The 21919-nt window shown below is 36.5% G+C and overlaps 1 protein-coding gene across 2 annotated transcripts in view; it reads left to right on the top strand.

Moving 5' to 3' along the window:
- PPP4R3B (protein phosphatase 4 regulatory subunit 3B) overlaps nucleotides 1-21919 on the top strand; it is a 53163-nt gene that overhangs the window by 2061 nt on the left and 29183 nt on the right. For both annotated transcript variants that reach the window (XM_027555330.1, XM_027555329.1), the window contains 3 exons: nucleotides 12494-12592; nucleotides 17703-18326; nucleotides 21365-21442. In XM_027555330.1, coding sequence (XP_027411131.1) covers nucleotides 12494-12592; nucleotides 17703-18326; nucleotides 21365-21442 — 801 coding nt within the window. The remainder of the gene's footprint in view (nucleotides 1-12493; nucleotides 12593-17702; nucleotides 18327-21364; nucleotides 21443-21919) is intronic.

The following is a 21919-nucleotide window of genomic DNA, read 5'->3' as shown; positions in this document are numbered from 1 at the left end:
CTGAAAAGTGAAAGCTTTTGTACTGGCAGTAATGTGTTATCTTTAAATTGAGCCACTGTTAGTTTTTAGTAGAATACGATGTATTCATTAGTCTTACTTACCAGGTATCTTCTATACACTGTACACTAAGCCCTTTATTCTCAATCACAGTTAAAGGAAATGGCATAAAAGAAAATTCATAGGAGTACTCTTTAAAGCAAGGAAAGCCTGTTTGTGGTGTGAAAGTAGATCCTTTGACTTATAGGGGTAAAACTTTTGAAGTAGAACCTCTTAACATCCTGTTCTTTAATTGTTGTATATTTTTAATATAATAACCAATGAATATTTTATGAAAGTGTACACTGCTTATTATGTAATGTTATCTGTTAACATTTATTGTCTTATCTGGTAAAAGAAAATCTGTGTTGTGTATTAGTGTGCCTAATCATCTAATCTGGAAGTGGCAGCAGTGATTCAACCTTCCCTTTATTCTGTGAATGTTTTCTTTTTTATTATGAAAAATTTCAAAATTGAAAAGTATAGAGAATAATATAATGAGCGTCTGTGTAACACCTCCAAATTTAACAATGTTAACATTTTACCATATCTGTTTCAAACCTTTTTGTAGTGTTGAACATTGTGGATAGAATTAAAACTCTCTTTGTACCCATTTCATTCTATCCATTCTCCATCCTCCCTATAGGTGACCACTATTCTGAAATTGATGTGTATTATTTCTGTACATGCTTTTATACCTTTTCTGCATATGTATGTATCCATAAATAATATGTAGTCTTTTGTTTGTTTTAAACTTTGCACAGTTGATCTCCTATTCTTACATGTACTCTGCAGCTTTCATTTTTCACTCAGCGCTATTTTGAAGATTTGTTCATGTTAACAATGCAGATCTAGTTGGGCTTTTTTTAAAAACACTGTATGATATATGATATACACCTGTCGTTAGAAATTTGGATTATTACTGATTTTTAGTGTGATGTGTAAAGTGAATATGGCAGAGATTTTTGGAGGAAAAGATAATTTTCCAGTGTAATTTGTGTGTGTGTGTGCAGTGTGTAAAGTGAATACGGCAGAGGTTTTTCAAGGAAAAAATAAATAATTTGAAGGAAAAGATCATTATATTTATATCATCAGTGCCTACTCTCTTCAAGATCAGTGAAAATTTTGATGCTCAGAAACAAATACTTTACAGTTGGAGAAATGAAATTATATGTCTATTACACAGTGCATTGTTAGTAAAAGTCTTACTGTTAAAACAATTATTTTGTGTATACAATACATTCTTAATCAGTAATTTGACATATTTTTGAATTTTTAATATTCAAGTAATAGTTTTTTTCTGCTTATAAAACAGTTTGTTTTTTGATAGAGAATCAAACATTTGTTCTGTGTTGAACCCTGAAGATATTTCTTTTAAGTCAGCTAGTCAGATGGTTATTCTCTGTCTTTATATTGACTTACACCAGATAGCCACTTTCAGTTTATTTTTTTGTTTGTTTGCTTGCTTTCTTCGTGGGGAAACACATACTAATATTTTGTAATCATTTTCTTTTCCATCTGCATAAATATAAAATTCTCAGAAAGTATTTTCTTAAGTATGACTCCCTACAAATTAGTTATATTATGGAGTCTTTTCAAATTGTATATAAAATCCTTTAGTTGTCTTAACTGGAAAGATCCCCTTATGGTGGAGGTTTGTGTATAAAATAATCCATCATCATTAGTTCAGAATTACGCAATGGTTCTGTGAGTATTTTTAGAAACTTTGGGACATAATTTTGTGTGTCTTGTTACTCTGCTAGCAAATTTAAATAATGCAGGAGAGAGATCTTTACTTAAAAAAAATTTTTTTAATGCCATTAGGGGAGTAGTTTTTGTAATTAATCACACTTAAATAATATACCATTAGGACTTTTTAAAAAATATTTTCCCTCATTGAAAATTTAATTTTACTAAATAACATTAAAGTACTAATAATTTAGTACTTTTACTAATAAAGCTTAAGAACTCTTAAGCAGTAAGAATATTCTGGAAAAGCTTTGTTTATAAGAATGAAAAACCTATGTAGATGGGGTCAGTTGTTTAATTATCTTTATATTTGTTTAAATTAACTATACTTTTCTAATAGAAATCAAAGAACTATATAAGGGTTATGTTATGTTATGTTTGTTTCACCAGATCTTGTTTCATTTGCCTTTTTACCAAGTTATACAAATTGGGATTTCCAAGCACATTAATATTTTTCTATGTTCATTAGAATTATCTTTTTTTTAATGTTATCATTTGCATATTCAATAAATTAGCCTAGAAAATTGTGTGCTTGCTAAGTTGCTTCAGTCGTGTCCGACTCTTTGCAATCCCGTGGACTGTAGCCTCCCTGGCTTCTCTGTCCATTGGATTCTCCAGGCAAGAATACTGGAGTGGGTTGCTGTGCCCTCCTCCAGGGGATCTTCCCGACCCAGGGATCAAACCCATGTCTCTTAATATCTCCTGCATTGGCAGGCGGGCTCTTTACCTCTAGCGCCATGTGGGAAGCCCCTTATTTCCAAAATTTATATGAAATATATTGATTATTAGTGGGAATTTTTGGTATTTTTATGTTTTGGGCTATGCTTTGTGGCATGTGGAATCTTAGTTCTCTGTGACCAGGGATCAAACCCATGCTCCCTGAGTTAGAAGTGTAGAATTTTAACCACGAGACTACCAGGGAAGTCCTCCATTAGTGGATTTTTAATTAAAAAAGAAATATTTTCAGTGAGTTAATGAGACATTCATAGTTACAGGATATTTTGCTAAAGTACATTGATTAAATACAGAGGAATATTTAACATTCTTTTAACATTACAGTTCTAAAATGAGCTAAGTACTGAATTATGGGCTCAGAATGAGTTGAGTTTAATGTCAGATGACTCTAAGAAATCACTGATTCACTTTCTTTGCTTACTATGGGCAATATTGAAGTAGTTAACGGGAAGAAGATATACTTAACCTTAAGTAGCACATAAACTTGTAAAGTGTTTAAATACATTAGAAGGAAAAGACAATGATTATACAGCGTGACACAAAATAGAGTGCCTCATACCTGTGTCAAAATTATGTTATTTAGAATCAGTTTCACTTGATCTTGACTAAATCAGAAGCAGACTTACAGGGTGTATGCTTTGTATATTGAACATAATTTTGTGTTAATTGGGTTTGGGAGAGATGTATAAAGAAGTCTTCGTCCTGGGTCTTATTGGGAGACAAGACACAACAAGTGAAACAATTACAGAATTATACAATAGCTAATAAAATGCTTTAACCCAGTCCTTCTTGAGAGCCCTTGAAAGCATTTCACAGATAAGGCAACTAAGGCACAGAAAGTTTTAAGTTTTTTAACTGAGGTTATATAGCTGGTATGCACCAACACAAAATACTATGAAAAGTAACTTTATTTCAGAGACTTGAGCGGTAGAAAATAAGGGGAAGGAGAGACTGATTTGAGCCAGAATCGTTGAGGAAATCTTCACTCCTCCTTGGTGGTGTCTGCTAAAGGAGGTGTGATAGGGAAGGAAATAGTACACCGGACACAAAAGGTATTTATTAAGCCTCTTTGCAGCAGAGGTTTCTTATTTGAGAGCTTGGTTTGCTAAACAAAAGGGAGCCATTATAGATTCTTGAGTAGGAGCCTAACGTGAAAGTAATACTCTGTTTAGGAACCCAGTGTGGCAATGTTATGAATATTGAATTGAGGGCAGGGAGGGAAACAGAAGAGCTTTAGGTAGCAAGACCTTTGCAGTAATTAAGATCAAGAAAATGAAAGTCTGTTCAAGTGTAGTAAGTGGAATTAGAAAAGAAGAAACAGAACTTCAGTATATTTTCAAAAAAATGCTGGAAAATTTGAGTAATGATTAAATATGGAAGAGAACTAACTGATTCACATTTTTGTATGGCAGAAATCAACACAACATCATAAAGTAATTATCCTCCAATTAAAATATTTTTACCACACAAATTTTTTTTTTTTTTTTAAAGAGAATCAAAGGTTACTCGTGTTGAGTTCTGGGGACATGAAAATGATGGTTCTCTCCAGAAACTGGGAAGTTGAGAAGAAAGCTGGTTTACATTTATCATATGGTTATGTGCTTATTTTTTCTTAATGTTTTTTATTTTGAATAGGTAATACATTCATGTTGTTAAAAATAAGAAAGTATCTTTGAAGTCCTCCTACTCTGGATTCTGTCCATACAGTTTCCTTTACTAGAGGCCACCAGTGTTACCAGTTTCTTGTGTATCTTGCTAGAGGTTTTATGCATATGTAAACAAAGAAAGGCAATGCCAAAGAATGCTCAAACTAGCGCACAATTGCATTCATCTCACACTCTAGTAAAGTAATGCTCAAAATTCTCCAAGCCAGGCTTCAGCAATATGTGAACTGTGAACTTTCAGATGTTCAAGCTGGTTTTAGAAAAGGCAGAGGAACGAGAAATCAAATTGCCAACATCCGCTGGATCATGGAAAAAGCAAGAGAGTTCCAGAAAAACATCCACTTCTGCTTTATTGACTATGCCAAAGCCTTTGACTGTGTAGATCACAATAAACTGTGGAAAATTCTTCAAGAGATGGGAATACCAGACCACCTGACCTGCCTCTTGAGAAACCTGTATGCATGTCAGGAAGCAACAGTTAGAACTGGACATAGAACAACAGACTGGTTCCAAATAGGAAAAGGAGTACGTCAAGGCTGTATATTGTCACCCTGCTTATTTATATGCAGAGTACATCATGAGAAATGCTGGGCTGGAACACGCAAAAGCTGGAATCAAGATTGCCGGGAGAAATATCAAAAACCTCAGATATGCAGATGACATCACCCTTATAGCAGAAAGTGAAGAGGAACTCAAAAGCCTCTTGATGAAAGTGAAAGAGGAGAGTGAAAAAGTTGGCTTAAAGCCCAACATTCAGAAAACGAAGATCATGGCATCTGGTCCTATCACTTCATGGGAAATAGATGTGAAAACAGTGTCAGACTTTATTTTTTTGGGCTCCAAAATCACTGCAGATGGTGACTGCAGCCATGAAATTAAAGGACGCTTACTCCTTGGAAGAAAAGTTATGACCAACCTAAATAGCACATTCAAAAGCAGAGACATTACTTTGCCAACAAAGGTCCGTCTAGTGAAGGGTATGGTTTTTCCAGTGGTCATGTATGGATGTGAGAGTTGGACTGTGAAGAAAGCTGAGTGCCGAAGAATTGATGCTTTTGAACTGTGGTGTCCAACCAGTCAATCCTAAAGGAGATCAACCCTGGGTGGTGTTTGGAAGGAATGATGCTAAAGCTGAAACTCCATTACTTTGGCCACCTCATGTGAAGAGTTGACTCATTGGAAAAGACTCTGATGCTGAGAGGGATTGGGGGCAGGAGGAGAAGGGGACAACAGGATGAGATGGCTGGATGGCATCACTGACTCGATGCACATGAGTTTGAGTGAACTCCGGGAGTTGGTGATGGACAGGGAGGCCTGGCGTGCTGCAATTTTGGGGTCGCAGAGTCGGACACGACTGAGCGACTGAACTGAACCGAAACAAATATGCATGCAATCATCTACATAAAATTCTCCCTTTTATTGGCATGAGTGGTAGCAAACTGCATTTTGTTCTGTGCCTTATTTTCATTTAGGCTTTGATGTGAGTAAAATGAATAGGTCTGAAAATTGGACACTCTGGGATTAGAGATAGAGTAAGAGTTTGGTGTAGGAGATTCTGATTTGAGAATCATTGAATGTTATTTTTATCTACAAGAGATTACCTTTGAGAGAGTAGGTATAGAGAAAAGAACAGAGCTTAAGGCTGAGTCTTGTTAAACTGTCGACATTTACTCATTCATCCAGTAATACTTGTTTGAGAGCTATTTGTGGTTTGGTTACTATGATTAATTTGAATTTTTAAAGTGCGGTTGAAAGCTCTTGAGTTTTCAGCATAGAAATGACATGATGCAAAATAGTAACATCAGTCTGTATAATTGAAGACAAGCAATAAATGGGAGACTGGTTGAGAGAGTGCAGCAGAGTCTAGTAAGCTAGAGAGAATGTTGAATCTAGTTAGGATAATGGCAGTAGAGATGGAAAGAGGAGGGGTGGTTAGATTTGAGATATATGTGAAGATAGAATTGACAGGGCATACTGCAGGATTAGATGTTTGTAATCAGGAATAAGGAAGATAACAGTGAAGAAGAAAGAATAAGCAATTGGAAAGAATAGAGCATCAGGAAAATATGTTGTCTTCAAACCAAGGGAAAATATAATTGGTAAGGAAAGAAGGGCCAGTCAGGCAGCAAATGCTGTTTCTTATCCTTTAAAGAGAAAGACTGAGAATATTCTACATTTTGGTTAGAATGTCCACTGAAATGAAGGTAGAAATGAAAATAATCTTATTGTATGTATCTGAATTGGCAAAATAATCCAATAAAATTGAGGATGTTGAGGTTTAGCCTAAGAACCATTATGAGGAATGAACTAATGAGTATGTGAGAGGGAAAGAGGTTGATAAAATTTTGAATGCTGCATTAAAATAGCTGCATGAATTTGTAATGAGTAGAATCTAGTCTGCACTTTGAACTGTAAATCAAGTGCATAAGTAGAGGACATGAATGATTATGTAGGAAACATGAGGCACAGTGATTGGGTAGTGGTCTGGAATGGAACCAAGGAGGAATCTGGATATCATATGGAGAGGTCATTATTGTTTAGGGTCCTTTTTATTTATTTTATTTCCTTTCTTCACTGGTGGCTCAAAGAAACTGCTGGCAATGCAGGTTCAGTCCCTGGTTTGGGAAGATCCTCTGGAGAAGGAAATGGCAACCTACTCCAGAATTCTTCCCTGGAGAGTTCTGTGGACAGAGGAGCCTGGCAGGCCCAACTCCCTGGGGTCACAGAGAGTCAGACACAACTGAGCAACTGACACTTTAACTTCACTTGTTTCTTACAATGCCACAGGAGAGACGCTTGGGAAGCAAGTTCATTTTGCCATCTTTTAGAATTTGTTCACATTTCTTGGGGGGCATAGTGATAGAAACATGGGTTTAGAGTTTCATGGATACTCTTTAACTGTTTTTAATTCCATTATTTCTATCTATGATTTTGAGCAAATTTTCTCTGAACCTCACTTTTTAAGTGGGGATACTACCTGACTCATGTAATTGTTTTGAATTAATATATGAAAATTGATTTAGCACAGTACTTGACATAAGCACAGTAAGATAACTGTATTCATCGTCATCTAATAATAATCCTTCTGTAGGCAGCATTTTCCTCTTTTCCAGTAAGAAAAGACAATCAAAGAAGTTAAATACTCAGCTGAAGGTCATCGAAATAGTGGACAGTGAAACTGTGGGTGGTGCCGCCAGGTCCTCGATCTAGTTCAGGGTTACTCCCATTATGCCAAATATGTCAGATTTTGAGACGATAAGACCCTACTACTGCAAGTGGTGTCATCATGTCTGTCTTGGACTATATGTTATACCATACTGTATGTAATACTATGCATAGCTTTAAAAATCTATCTCAGAAAGCATTTAGGCCAACTATTGTTACAAACTGCAGGAGCTTCCTGGGTGACTCATTGATAAAGAATCCACCAGCCATTGCAAGGGATGCAGGTTCAGTCCCTGGGTCAGGAAGATCCCCTGGAGAAGGAAATGGCAACCCATTCCAGTATTTTTGCCTGGAAATCCTGCACAGAGGAGCCAGGCTACAGTCCATGGGGTCACAAAAGAGTTGGACAGGAATTAGTGACTAAACAACAACAGAGAGTTACATGCTGCATTTTCTGGTTAATCTCACTGATTCCAGGCATCACATTGATTTTGAACCTGAAAATTGAATTCGTAAATCTAATAACCTGTTTTCCTTTTTTAGAAAAAAATAGTATTCCTTTGGAAAAACTTTAGCTCTTCCTGTATCAATTTTGTCAAAGTCATTGGGAGCAAAGATGGGCTTAGTCTGGCAAGCAGTAGGATCTCAAAAATTTTATGAGTAGATTTTATTCATGTTAATGAAGTGAATCATTACCAAGGAAGAGAACTGAAACATAATTCATTGGTTTGTTAGACCCTTTAAAAATGTGTCACAGATTTCTTTGCAAATACATAAAAATTGGAGACCCTTTCCCCAAAAAAGATGTTATGTATCAGGTTTTAGATAAAATTTTAAGGTGTCTGTAGACTCTGGATTAAGAACCTCTGATTTAAACAGTATTTGGCTCAAGAATGTATTTCTAATATATAAAACTTTAAATAACTATTTCTCATAATAAAACAACATTGTGAAAACCTGTTAGTAGAGGCTAAATTGTCAGGTTTCTCTAGCTCATGTCTTACTCCCATGCTGGGCTTGAACATAATCACCTTTATTTTTTCTTCTTCTTTTTACACAATCAGACCAAATATAATTTTAAAGCTCATTTTAAATCTGACTTCATAAGGATATAGTGGTGATTAAGTGTTTTAGTTAATAGAGGAAAACTGTGCCTTCCTTGGAGAAGGCAATGGCACCCCACTCCAGTACTCTTGCCTGGAAAATCCCATGGATGGAGGAGCCTGGTGCTGCAGTCCCTGGGGTCGCTGTGAGTTGGACACGACTGAGCGGCTTCGCTTTCACTTTTCACTTTCATCATTGAAGAAGGAAATGGCAACCCACTCCAGTGTTCCTGCCTGGAGAATCCCAGGGACTGGGGAGCCTGGTAGGCTGCTGTCTATGGGGTCGCACAGAGTCGGACATGACTAAAGTGACTTAGCAGCAGCAGCATGCTTTCTTTGGTTTAAACCAAAACATTAATAACATCGCAAAGATAACGAGTGCCACATACTGATTAGGAAAAAAATGGAAGATCACAACGTACAGTGATTGAAAACAGACTTTACTATGAAAAATTGGGCTTGACTCAATTTAGGCTTTTTGGTATGTAAGAAACTGTGGCATTTGACACTTCATTCTGGTATAAATATTCTTGTGCCAGCTTTCTATATATGTTCCCTTACCCAGCAATTTGACCCTTGGAATAAGCAGTTCTAAACAGTCCTTCTTAACGGGTACTTTTTTTTACCAAGACAGTAAGATACAGAGAAGAGAGGGAAGGAAAGATGGATTTTGTCATCATTTGACTGAATAACAACAACATAGAGATGGAAGGTGTCTACTCTGACAGCATTTTCCTTTTCTCTATTAACCAACTGGTGGTGTACTTAGATCATGTTCTCAAATTTGACTTATCCAAAGAATTACCTGAGATCCTTGTTAAAAATAAGGATTCTTAGACTTACTCCAGACCTGTATCCAGGGGAGAAGCATGGGAATCTATATGTTTTTACCACCTCCTGAGGTCAGTCCAAAATCACTGCAGATGGTGACTGCAGCCATGAAATTAAAAGACGCTTACTCCTTGGAAGGAAAGTTTGACCAACCTAGATAGCACATTCAAAAGCAGAGACATTACTTTGCCAACAAAGGTCCGTCTAGTGAAGGGTATGGTTTTTCCAGTAGTCATGTATGGATGTGAGAGTTGGACTGTGAAGACAGCTGATGCTTTTGAACTGTGGTGTTGGAGAAGACTCTTGAGAGTCTCTTGGACTGCAAGGAGATCCAACCAGTCCATTGTAAAGGAGATCAGCCCTAGGTATTCTTTGGAAGGAATGATGCTAAAGCTGAAACTCCAGTACTTTGGCCACCTCATGCGAAGAGTTGACTCATTGGAAAAGACTCTGATGCTGGGAGGGATTGGGGGCAGGAGGAGAAGGGGACAACAGAGGATGAGATGGCTGGATGGCATCACTGACTCGATGCACATGAGTTTGAGTGAACTCCGGGAGTTGGTGATGGACAGGGAGGCCTGGCGTGCTGCAATTCATGGGATGGCAAAGAGTCAGACACGACTGAGCAACTGAACTGAGGTCAGTCCCCTTTGCATTGAAAACGATCCTGAATATAAATCCTGTTTAGTTTCTGGGATTTTGATTGGCTTATGGATAAAGAGTTTACTGTTAAGGATGGGAAAGAAAGAACAAAAGAAAATGGTTAAGAAGAAAGATACTGCATCATTTTAATTCAGACTTTGTTGCTTACTTGGACTTTTCTCGGAAGATAGATTGGAACCAAAATGGAAGGGGCATTAAATACCTGGATAAAGAAAGGGTTTTGAATTTCATTCATTCTGCTATACTAGTGATCTCTAAAATGGAATGCACAGTATGAATCATTGGAGAAGAAACCTGTTTATCAAAAATTGAATTTTGCTAATATTTAATGAAGTCACATGGTGAAGAATCAAAAATAAGCACAGTATTCTGAGAGAAGGGGATTCCCTGGTAGCTCAACTTTTAAAGAATCCACCTGCAGTGCAGGAGACCTCGGTTCAATTCCTGGGTCAGGAAGATCCACTGGAGAAGGGATAGGCTACCGACTCCAGTATTCTTGGGCTTCCATGATGGCTCAGCTGGTAGAGAACCTGCCTGCAGTGCAGGAAACCTGGGTTCGAGCCCTGGGCTGAGAAGATCTGGAGAAGGGAAAAGCTACCCACTCCAGTATTCTGGCCTGGAGAATGGGGCTGCAGAGTCAGACATGATTGAGCAATTTTCACTTTTCTGAGAGAAGAGTAACATTTCCATGAAGACTGTTCCCCACCTATTATGAGTTGTTATAGCCTGTATATGCAGATAAATATTTACAGATATTTTCCAACTAAAATAACCCTAACAAAAATGTGCGTGTGCCTTAAAATGGGTTGAAGACAGTAATGAAAGTGCAAGTGAACAAGATAGTTGTCAAACAGATTTACACTCTCAGTGTAATCTGTTGGCCAAGTGACAAAGCCAAAACAATGATTAAAATAGGTAGTATAAAAAGTTGTCCCTCCCTCCCAAATTCAGAATTACTAAAAGGATGGCATTAAATATGGATTTGTATCTCCTGTCATTTATGGATATACTATGCCCTAACTATATTGGGTCTTAAAATTCTTAGTAATAATAATATGGAGCCATTACAGTTTAAACATTTTTAAAATATGCTTATCTTTTTAAGCTTTATATAAGCCTTTTAATTTCTGTTTTAGTATGAAATTAATGTTTTATAAAGTATGTATGACTCTACTAATATTTCTTAAATAATATGTAAATAATTTGAGGCACACAGTTTTTAAAAGTTTGGAGATCACTATTTCTGCAGCTGCTTATCTGTTGAGCTCTAAGAAACTCAGGAACTGAGGAAAGAACATGGACCCTCTGCAGGTGCCCTAATGCTTTAACCAGAATAGCTTTGTTTTTATCATTTTTTTTAATGGAGATTCTTAGTAAAATTTTGATTATAAAAAGAGCTCTCTTGATTTTAAAAAAGATTTCAGAACCTCTTCTGTACATAATGGGAGCAACTAAAGGTTTTTTTTAAAGAGTGCCTTGCTCAAATAAAGGGGTTTTCCAGGTGGTGCTAACAGTAAAGAAGTCTTGTGCCAGTGCAGGAGACAAAAGAGAAGGGTTCAGTCCCTGGGTCAGGAACATCCTTTCGAGGAGGCATGGCAACCCACTCCAGTGTTCTTGCCTGGAGAATCCCATAGGCAGAGGAGCCTGGTGGGCAAAGAGTCAGACATGGCTGAAGCAGTTGAGCATACAAGCACGATGGCAAATAATCCCTTCCAAGAAGCATGGCCAATAAGAAGCCAGAACACAGATTTTCAGTGTCCTTTTTACCTGTGTACAACAATAAGTGTTAATCTGAGTCCTAGATTAATTAAAAGATAGTTTTTACTTTCTTGTTAGAGCTACCAAAGTACTGAAATGTTTTCATTTTGAAATTTTTGTCTTTATTAATTTGGGGCTCACTTTTAGTTTTATATTTTTTAATATGAGGCTATAATATTTATAAATACTGGTTAACTGAACAATTAATATGTTTTCATAAATTATAGTTTTGATAATTGGAATAAGCTCAAATGGCATTTTTTTGAAATCAAAGTTTTAGGCATATTAAACTTCCATTATTATGTATCCTTCAAAAGTCCATTTCATTTAGGTTCTCATAGTGATTTTAGTGTTTATACTTGTGCTTTAATTTAAAACCAAACTTTAGTTTTTAATAAGGGAGTTGACAGTTTTTCCCCAAAAGCATAACCTTTGGGAGAGAGATAATTAAAGACATCTGAATGTGTATACTATACTTTGGCCAAGAGTGCTAGTCAAACGTTTTGATTAAATGTTATCTTGGTAACATGAGCCTGCTAACATATCTTAATATTTTTTGTGTCAGAAGATTGCTCACTGACACTTTTAGTGTCAAAGCTATGATTTCTTTGCCAGTATAATACTAAAGTACAAAGGATAACAAAATTCAATTATATGGTGTCAGTCGAGTGCACATTAATTGCATTTATCTGAGGGCATTGCTTTGCTGTTTCCTGTCCGCTTGATTTTTATTTATACTTCGTAGTTATTTCTTCTGGTGTGATGACAGAAATCTTTATTTTTAAACAGGATACATTAATTGTTTGGTCAGAAGCTGAAAACTATGATCTGGCACTAAGTTTCCAGGAAAAAGCTGGCTGTGATGAGATCTGGGAAAAAATTTGTCAGGTAAGGTTATTTTAATAATATTTAACTCGCATGCATTCTTGATTTTTTTTTCCATTTTATCTAAAAGAGGTATGTTAAAATGTGGAGAGATAAAACAGAAAACAAACATATAAGAAGGCTGACTGCCCATGTGGCTGACTCTAGTTTCCAGTACTCCCAGATGTTCAGCTGATACTGTGTGGTCCAGGATCTCTACCATAAACCATACAGTTAGCCACACATGTATGTGCATGATATATCTGCCATAGCACAAGGCCCCCAGGTAAACAAAACCACTCCTAATAGACAGGATATTCAGAGTGCTTAGGGGTTACCTCTCAGGAATTAGACAAGGACCAAACCTTTCTTAGGTCTTCCCTGGTGGCTCAGAGGATAAAGCGTCTGCCTGCAATGCAGGAGACCCCGGTTCGATCCCTGGGTTGGGAAGATGCCCTGGAGAAGTAAATGGCAATCCACTCCAGTATTCTTGCCTGGAGAATCCCATGGAGAGAAGAGCCTGGCGGCCTGTAGTCCATGGGGTCACAAAGAGTTGGACACGACTGAGCGACTTCACACACACAAACCTTTCTTGGGACGAGAGTAGTCCTTTACTGCAAAGATCACCTTTTGGCCCTTGGCTGAGACTCTTACACCAAAATGATCATATTTGCCTTAGCATCTACATTTAGTGTAGCATATATGCGACAAAACAGTAGTATCGGTATGAATATGCCTAACATTTGGAGGAGCCACTCTGGGCTAGGGATAGATTTAAAGAAAAAACTATTCTGTCTTATAAAACCATGGTTTACTTTTTTGCACTATTTTGACTGATCATTTCCCTCCATCTACTATAATCTGTTTTAATACCTTATGGTCGACTCTAAAGAGAACTCGAGTATAGAAATTAGCTGATGTTAATAGCTAGTAAGTCCATTTATTTTTCATGTCAGTCATTTTCTATTGACATTACATGCTCCTTAGTACATTTGATCATGAATATCAATATTATCATAAGACTTATGTACTTAAGGTAGTTGGTCAACAGTAGCAATGTTATACCATGTTAGGTAGTATATATAATCTGAAAAGTAAGAGCCAAAGTGGATACTGGCACATTACTGTTGGGTCGGCCAAGTTATTTCTGGCTTTTCCAGAAGATGTTACAGAAAGAACAAGCTTCTTTGGCCAAACCAGTAGAATCCCACTCAGTCATTAATAATTAGTCCATCAGTTCATCATATTGTATGGCAGTGTCTCCCAGAGTGGTGTCAGTTCTGTCTGGTTGACCTACAGACTTCCATTCAACTTTTTTTTGAGTCCCAGGAGCAGTGGTAGACTTAGTAAATATATAGCTTCAGCCTCCAGGCATCTGTTATAATTGAACTAAGAGAATACCATCTCTTACTCTGAGCTTTTTTAAGGCACCCATGTTAATACTTGATTTCTCTCATTATATTACCTACTTATTCATTACTTTGCCCTCTGTTATCATTTCTTCTCCCTATTTGTTATTGATTTTTATCCAGACTTTTCCACCTTTGAAAGGAATGTTATGTTTGGCCACTCTGCTGGTCTCCCAAGGTTAATTTTTTACTACACAACTCAGTACTACGCTTTTAAAATCTATCCGTGTTTCTGAGTATAGATGGTATTCTGTGTGGTATTCTACAGAACCATACATTATGTTTTAGTTCTGGGAGGTCATTCCTAACTTTGAAAGAACAATTTCAATAAAAAACATATTTCCTGGTCATTTCTTAACTCCTTATAATGATAAAATAGAATTCCTCTCTGAAAAAGATTGATAGCTCAAGGAACACTAAGTATCTTAAGGGTAATGGTGAATGATAGAACAGAAAGAATCATTGGGAAAAAAGAAATTATAAAAACCTGGAGCTCAGATAATTGATAATATATGGAGCTCTTAGAAAGCACAGTCAGAATTACATATGGAACTTTTAACCTTAGAAAATGGTAGGGACATTTTCTTTGAAACAGATGAAGGAAGTGGGTGAAGATACAAGTTGTGAGATGGAAAAAAAGAATGTTGGAGGAAGTTGAATACTCAGTGGCCTCTTGGAGAAAAAGATCTCTTTTGTGAAACTTAAAGGAGAAATAGTGTTTGACAGTTGAAAAGGAAAAAAATTTAAAGCAGTAACTGTAAGGCACTAATGACTGTGATTGGTGTGTGGGAAATACAGATTTTCATTGAGAATCCTATTGATAGTGGACTCGCCATGAACCTTTTCAGCATAAAGTTGACTGACTTAAAGAATGTTAAGGACAGTTTATGTTGTAATAACAAAATCTTGAAATTTCAGTGGCTTATCACAACAAAAGCTTGGTTTTTTTCCCTTAATGCTGTTTGACCAATATTGGAGAGGAAGGAACTTTGCTTAGCAGAGTCACTCGGGGGCCCAAGTTGATAAGAGAATTCATTTTAATATTTCCAAGGTTATTGCAAAGTGGGAAAGAAAAGTGATGAATCAGGGGCACTGGTTTTTAAAATCTCTTTCCAGAAGTTACACATGGCACTTTTGTTCACATTTTATTGACCAAAGCAAGTCACACAGCTCCGTGTAACTTCATTGAATCAATGAATTCACGTGCCACCAGAGACAGAACCAGAAATAATTGGTGGACAGCACTGTTGTGTGTTTGTAGCTCAGTCATGTCTGACTCTGCAACCCCATGGATTGTAGCCCACCAGGCTCTTCTGTGCATGGGATTCTCCAGGCAGGAATACTGGAGTGGGTTGCCATTTCCTTTTCCAGGGGATCTTCCTGACCCAGGGATCGAACCCAGGTCTCCTGCATTGCAAGCAGATGCTTTACCACCTCTGCTACTAGGGAAGCCCAGTGGACAACACTATTGACATCCAAATAGACACTTCGGTTTGTGTGCAATTGACAGATCAGAGTTACGTTTAGGAGAGAATTGAGGAAGCTTGTAAGGGTTAATACTAGATAACAAAGAAATAAACATACTATAACCAAAATAATGGTTCCAGAGCTATGCTTTTATTTTTAAACTTATGCAAACCATGTTCATTTGAAGTGTAAGTTAACTCCTCTGGTTTCCTTTTTTTTGTTCTTTGTAACCTCTGATTCTTCTTCCTTCCCCTCAGGCTTCCATTTCTCTTTTCTCTGGTTTCTGTTAGAGTCTCTGGTTTCTGTTCGAGTCTTCTGGGCTTAACCGTTACCCTAATACCAAATATCTATTTTCTCTTGTATTTTTCCAGAGTAGTAGGCCCATGGGCTTCCCACGTGGTTCAATTATTAAGAATCTGCTTGCCAACCAGGAGACGCAGGTTCAGTCCCTGGGTCGGGAAGATCCCCTGAAGAAGGAAATGGCAACCCACTCCAGTATTGTTGCCTGGAAAATCCCGTGGACAGAGGAGCCTGGTGGACTACAGTCCATGGGGTCAAAAAAGACATGACTTAGTAACTACACAACAACAGTAGCCCCACAGGTTTAGTTGTCAGCTGGATATTCAAACACCTCAAACTCACATCAGTTGGTTAAAGAAGCCATGATCTTCCTAATGACAAGTTTAAAACTGTAGGGTCATTGCGATTCCTTTCCTCTTTTATAGCTATTCCTCACCTGCCCCAACATCACAATCCAAATTCAGTTGTTCATTTAGCCTTTGTAATAACAACCTATTACCTATATTTTCAAGTTTATCTCATGCAGCTGATGCCAGGTCAACTTTCTCAAGTGCTACACATTCACTTCCCTGAACCATCCAGATGTTTAGCTTGACTTTCCATGATCTGGTTTCATTCACTCTGCATTTCCAATTTTGCTGTTTGCCGTGTGCATGTCCTATGCTTTCATTTCTCTGGCTCTGTGCTCTTTCCCCTTGCACTTTGAATACCTTTTTCTCCCTCTGAATCTTACCATTTAAGATTTCTTAAAATTTCAAATGCCGTCTGTGGCTTTTATGATCCCAAGACATTTTATCTGAACTGTTCTTATGACCTTGCTTATAGTGTATCTTAAATTTATATGTCATCCTCCCTAGGTCCAGATATTCTGTTGAAAACTCAGAAGTAAAAAAAATACTGTCATTCCTCCAAAAAAAATACACATGCATTAGTATATCCGTCTACTTTTTACTCTTAAGTTCTTGGATCTTTTTTCATGTGTTGCTTTGGTGAATTTGGAAATTTGTGGAACTTTGTCTATTTAGGATATTCAGGGTGTTTTAAGGTGGAGAATAGAAGATTATTACACGATTGGATTAGGAATTAGAAAAATTTATGAAAAGTCAAATTCTAAGCTTTTTCTTTTAGAGTAATTCGTTAGAAAATTTGTTAGCCTTGCTTTTCTTCAATCATAAAACAGTCAACCTGAATCATATAGCAGTTCTTTATTCCTTATAGTGTAATTTTTATCTAGATGTTAGAACCTTTGGAGGCTTTATCACAGATGTTAAATGAATGCCAGTTTTTAATATTTTTTTATTAGTCTGTTTATCAGTTTCAGACTCAGAGCAAAAGCAAATATTTTTTCAAAAATATTTTGAGGAAATCTTATTTTCTTAGTCTTGAATAGACAAGGAATTGGGTTTTAATTTGGTTTGAACTCAATAGTGTCCTTGTTAAGCCAGTGTGGTGGTGCTTTGTTATACATAATAATTTGGAGGACTGAGAGAAGAGTTAATTTCTGCAAAGTTCACTCCACTTTATCTGAAATACTCAGGTTATTAGGTATCAGAATTAACTTCAAGTTTTTTTTGTTTTTTGTTTTGTTTTTTTTTTTTTTTAAAATTTTTTTTTTTTTCAATATAAATACATTTATTTATTTCTTGAAAGTGAAAGTGAAGTCGCTCAGTCATGTCCGACTCTTTGCGACCCCATGGACTGTAGCCCACCAGGTTCCTCTGTCCATGGGATTTCCAGGCAAGAATACTGGAGTGGGTTGCCATTTCCTTCTCCATAACTTCAAGTTTTAAGTTGGGAAATTTAGAAGTGAAATCATCTGCAGTCAGTAACTGAAGACTCAAATAATTTTAATTCCTTAAAAGGTATGTTTACTTAAATTCAGTGGTGAGTGGTTTGGTTTCCGAAATTTTGAATTCTTTTGTTTTTTAAGGTAACCAGCTGTGCCTGTATATTTTTAGGTTCAAGGTAAGGATCCATCAGTGGAAGTCACACAGGACCTTATTGATGAATCAGAAGAAGAACGATTTGAGGAAATGCCTGAAACCAGTCATCTGATTGACCTACCCACATGTGAACTCAATAAACTTGAAGAGATTGCTGACTTAGTTACCTCAGTTCTCTCCTCACCTATCCGTAGGGAAAAGCTGGCTCTGGCCTTGGAAAATGAAGGCTATATTAAAAAACTACTGCAGCTATTCCAAGCTTGTGAGAACCTGGAAAACACTGAAGGCTTACACCATTTGTATGAAATTATTAGAGGAATCTTATTCCTAAATAAGGCAACTCTGTTTGAGGTTATGTTTTCTGATGAGTGTATCATGGATGTCGTGGGATGTCTTGAATATGACCCTGCTTTGGCTCAGCCAAAAAGGCACCGAGAATTCTTGACCAAAACTGCAAAGTTTAAGGAAGTTATACCAATAACAGACTCTGAACTAAGGCAAAAAATACATCAGACTTACAGGGTACAATACATTCAGGACATCATTTTGCCTACACCATCAGTTTTTGAAGAGAATTTTCTTTCTACTCTTACATCTTTTATTTTCTTCAACAAAGTTGAAATAGTCAGCATGTTGCAGGTAAGTAAACTAAGGTGTTCTTCACAATTCTGTTTTCAAATATGTAGTCACCCTAATAGTTAAGCTGGTGTTTGTTCCTTCTTTTTGAAATATTTATTTTGTTTACTTTAAATGTACTATCAAACACAGAAAACAGGGCTTTATCTCATAGTTTTCTGAAGAGTCATTTCTTAGTGTGATCTTTTATATTTCTAAATCTCCTGTCATGCAGCTGGGTTGTGTTTTTTTTTTTAACTTTTCATTTTTTGCATTTAAAACATTGTGGTACAGTATATGTGACATAAAATTCAGAATTTTAATAATTTTAAGTGTACAGTTCATAGCAGTGAGTACATTGACAGTGCTATGCAGCCATCACTACTGTCCATTTCCCGAACTTTTTCCATCTTAAACAGAAGCAGCTTATTTTTTAAAATACCTTTTATGCCATTTTGTGAGACCTAATTATTATTGTGGGTATGTGAGAGTGTGTGTGCTTAAAGCTTCCCAGATAATTCAGATATGCAGCCAGGACTAAGACTGACTGATTTTTTCTGTTTCCTTGAATTGTATAACGGAAGTTTTGTACCTCTAATGGTGAATGAGTCCTGGGTTTGGCATTTTGGTTTTGTGCATGTGCCCATTTTTACATCGTTGCAGAGAAAAAAGTTTAATTTCAGACTTTATAGGAGCAGCTCCTCTTTTCCCCTTAAGGTTTTGTTACCTAAAGTAGTAGACATGCACAATTTGACTTAGAATAATTATGATTTATTAAAAAGCTCTTAAAGTGAAATGGTAAAGAAAAACTGAAATGATCTAAGGAAACTAGTTTAATTATTAATACTTAGAGAAGCAGGGATTTAGGGGGAGATTTCCCAGCTGTATTTATGATAGGCTTTAAGCTGTCATTCAGTAGCTCCCTTAATACATATATCAGAACAGAGTGCTTTTGTAGAATATTATTGAGAATAACAGGGGCTTCCCCGGTGGTCCAGTGGATAAAACTGTACTCCCAATGTAGGGGACCTGGATTCGATCCCTGGTTGGGGAGTTAGATCCCACAAGTCACAATTAAGAGTGCTTATGCCACAACTAAGACCCAGCACAGCCAAATTAAAAATTTTTTTTTCATAATAGAGATCAGGGAAAAAAAATACTGGGAATCAGAAAGCATTCTCCTAGCAGACTGTAGTACTTGAAATTGCTTCTCTAATCCTTTATGGAGTTTTAGCTGTCAGCACACAAATAATGAATCCTATAAGAAGAATTTAAATGGGAAATTGCATTTATCAAAGAACTGGAACTATTTTCCAATGAAAACATTCTGAAAATAGTTAAAAATCTTTAGACAGGAAAGAAGGACTTAATCTGGAAGCAATGCAGGAAAAGAAAAATTTATAAAAGGTGTTGAGATAAATGTGTATTTATTCACTAAAATCTAAAATATTGAGACAGATAAATGATTTGAAGGATAAGTGATTTATACAGTTGAACTGTCTCAGAAGGTGAATGATTCAGACCTCCATACATAAGGTCCAAAGGGAATCAACAGATTAACAAAAGGAACACTTCTGCGTCAGTGAAAGGGGTTATTTGTCAATGATGTGTCTTTGAGTAGCACCAAAGGATATTTATTGGGAGAGCATATTATATTTTCCATAGTCATACCTAGTGCTTTTCATTTATTTTTTCATATGTGCTCTATCTTGTTTCAGAAAGGCTTTAAGGGATTGATACCTCTTCATGGGGGATTCACAGTAAGAAAAGGAGCAGGTTTATTAGCTAGTGGTAAAGAACCTGCCAGTAAGTGCCGGAGACATAAAAGACCCAGGTTCAGTCCCTGAGTCTGAAGATCCCCTGGAGGAGGGCATGGCAGACCACTTCAGTATTGTTGCCTGGAGAATTCGATGGACAGAGGTGTCTGGGAGACCCCAGTTCATGCAGTCACAAAGAGTCAGACACAACTGAAGTGATTTGTACGCAACATACTAGCTATATCCTTAATATGTCATGGTTTGATTTTTATTGTCAACCATGCAGTTACCACTATTACAAATATTTTTAGGTTATGTTCTTTTAATTAATTTAAATTATTAGAGTTATATTTCATAAAAGTGAATTTTGAAGATTACTAAAGCTTAAAGCATGACTTCGGAGAAGGCAATGGCACCCTACTCCAGTACTTTTGCCTGGAAAATCCCATGGACGGAGGAGCCTGGTAGGCTGTAGTCCATGGGGTTGCTAAGAGTCAGACACGACTGAGCGACTTCACTTTCACTTTTCATTTTCATGCATTGGAGAAGGAAATGGCAACCCACTCCAGTGTTCTTGCCTGGAGAATCCCAGGGACAGGGGAGCCTGGTGGGCTGCCGTCTATGGGGTCGCACAGAGTTGGACACGACTGAAGTGACTTAGCAGCAGTAAAGCATGACTTTCAGCAGGTTTTGATGAAGATCTTCTCTAAAGTGAATTTCAATATTCATGTCAATTTTTTCCTTTGTAATATAATTGTTCATACTTATTCTAGAAAATTGGAAAATACAAATGAGCAAAGAAGAAAATCACTGAAAATCCATTACCAAAAGATAATCACTGTTAGCATTTATAATCTTACCACTATCAGACGTCAGTATTCTTTACTGCCGAATTTGTAACTCCCATTATTCTGATCCACTATGGACTAATAATGAAATCTTCAAATTTGTTTGAATTATGTTTAAATTAAGCATAAATAAATAGACCCTGAACAGGAGCTAGAGAGGCACTCAGTTAAGGTGAATAGAGTTTTCATGCATGCTCTTTAGAACATCAAATTTTTGTTTTTCAAATAGTTCTTTAGGGGTTTCTGATTAAATGTAAATGAGGTAGTAATATATGTCTAGCTAATATTGAAAGGTATTGTCAAATTTTGAACCTTATAACATGAATATACTGGAATTTTAAGTTTATAATGAAACTGCTAGTAGGTTTCCATCTACTTTTATTGTAATTTGTAAAATCAAATGAGTATAACTTTATACTTTTGTTAATATTTCATAGTAATATTTCTTCTCATGTAGGAAGATGAGAAATTTTTGTCTGAAGTTTTTGCACAATTAACAGATGAGGCCACGGATGATGATAAACGACGTGAATTGGTAAGTTATTATTGAAATTCACACGCTTAAAGAGCTCTTACTCTTTTGGCATACATAGCTTTTAATATTGAGCTTGTTAATTTAAGAGGAAGACTTTTATAATTGGTATGAAAGTAACAGATGACCCTTGAGCAACATACGTTTGAACTATGAGTCCATCTAGACACAGATTTTTTTGTTTTTTCAGTAGTAAACACCACAGTACTGCATAGTCCAAGGTTGGATATGGTACAGTAGATATGGAGGGCCTGCTGTAAAATTACATGCAGGTGTTTGACTTAGTGGAGGGTGGGTTCCCCAACCCCTGTATTGTCAAGGGTCAACTGTATTTAAATTATACTATAAAATGATTATCCTTAAAATTTCTAAAACTTACTATTTTATATATCTTAGAAGTTTTTAGAGATATTTAATTTTTCCCCCCAGTGAGGGAATATGTGCCTTATAAATTATAAAATCAGACATGTGGATTATATT

The sequence above is a fragment of the Bos indicus x Bos taurus genome, chromosome 11 (assembly GCF_003369695.1).
Source record: "Bos indicus x Bos taurus breed Angus x Brahman F1 hybrid chromosome 11, Bos_hybrid_MaternalHap_v2.0, whole genome shotgun sequence".
NCBI lineage: Eukaryota > Metazoa > Chordata > Mammalia > Artiodactyla > Bovidae > Bos > Bos indicus x Bos taurus.
Note: the sequence above shows the minus strand (reverse complement) of the source record. Positions and strands in the feature narration are given on the sequence as shown.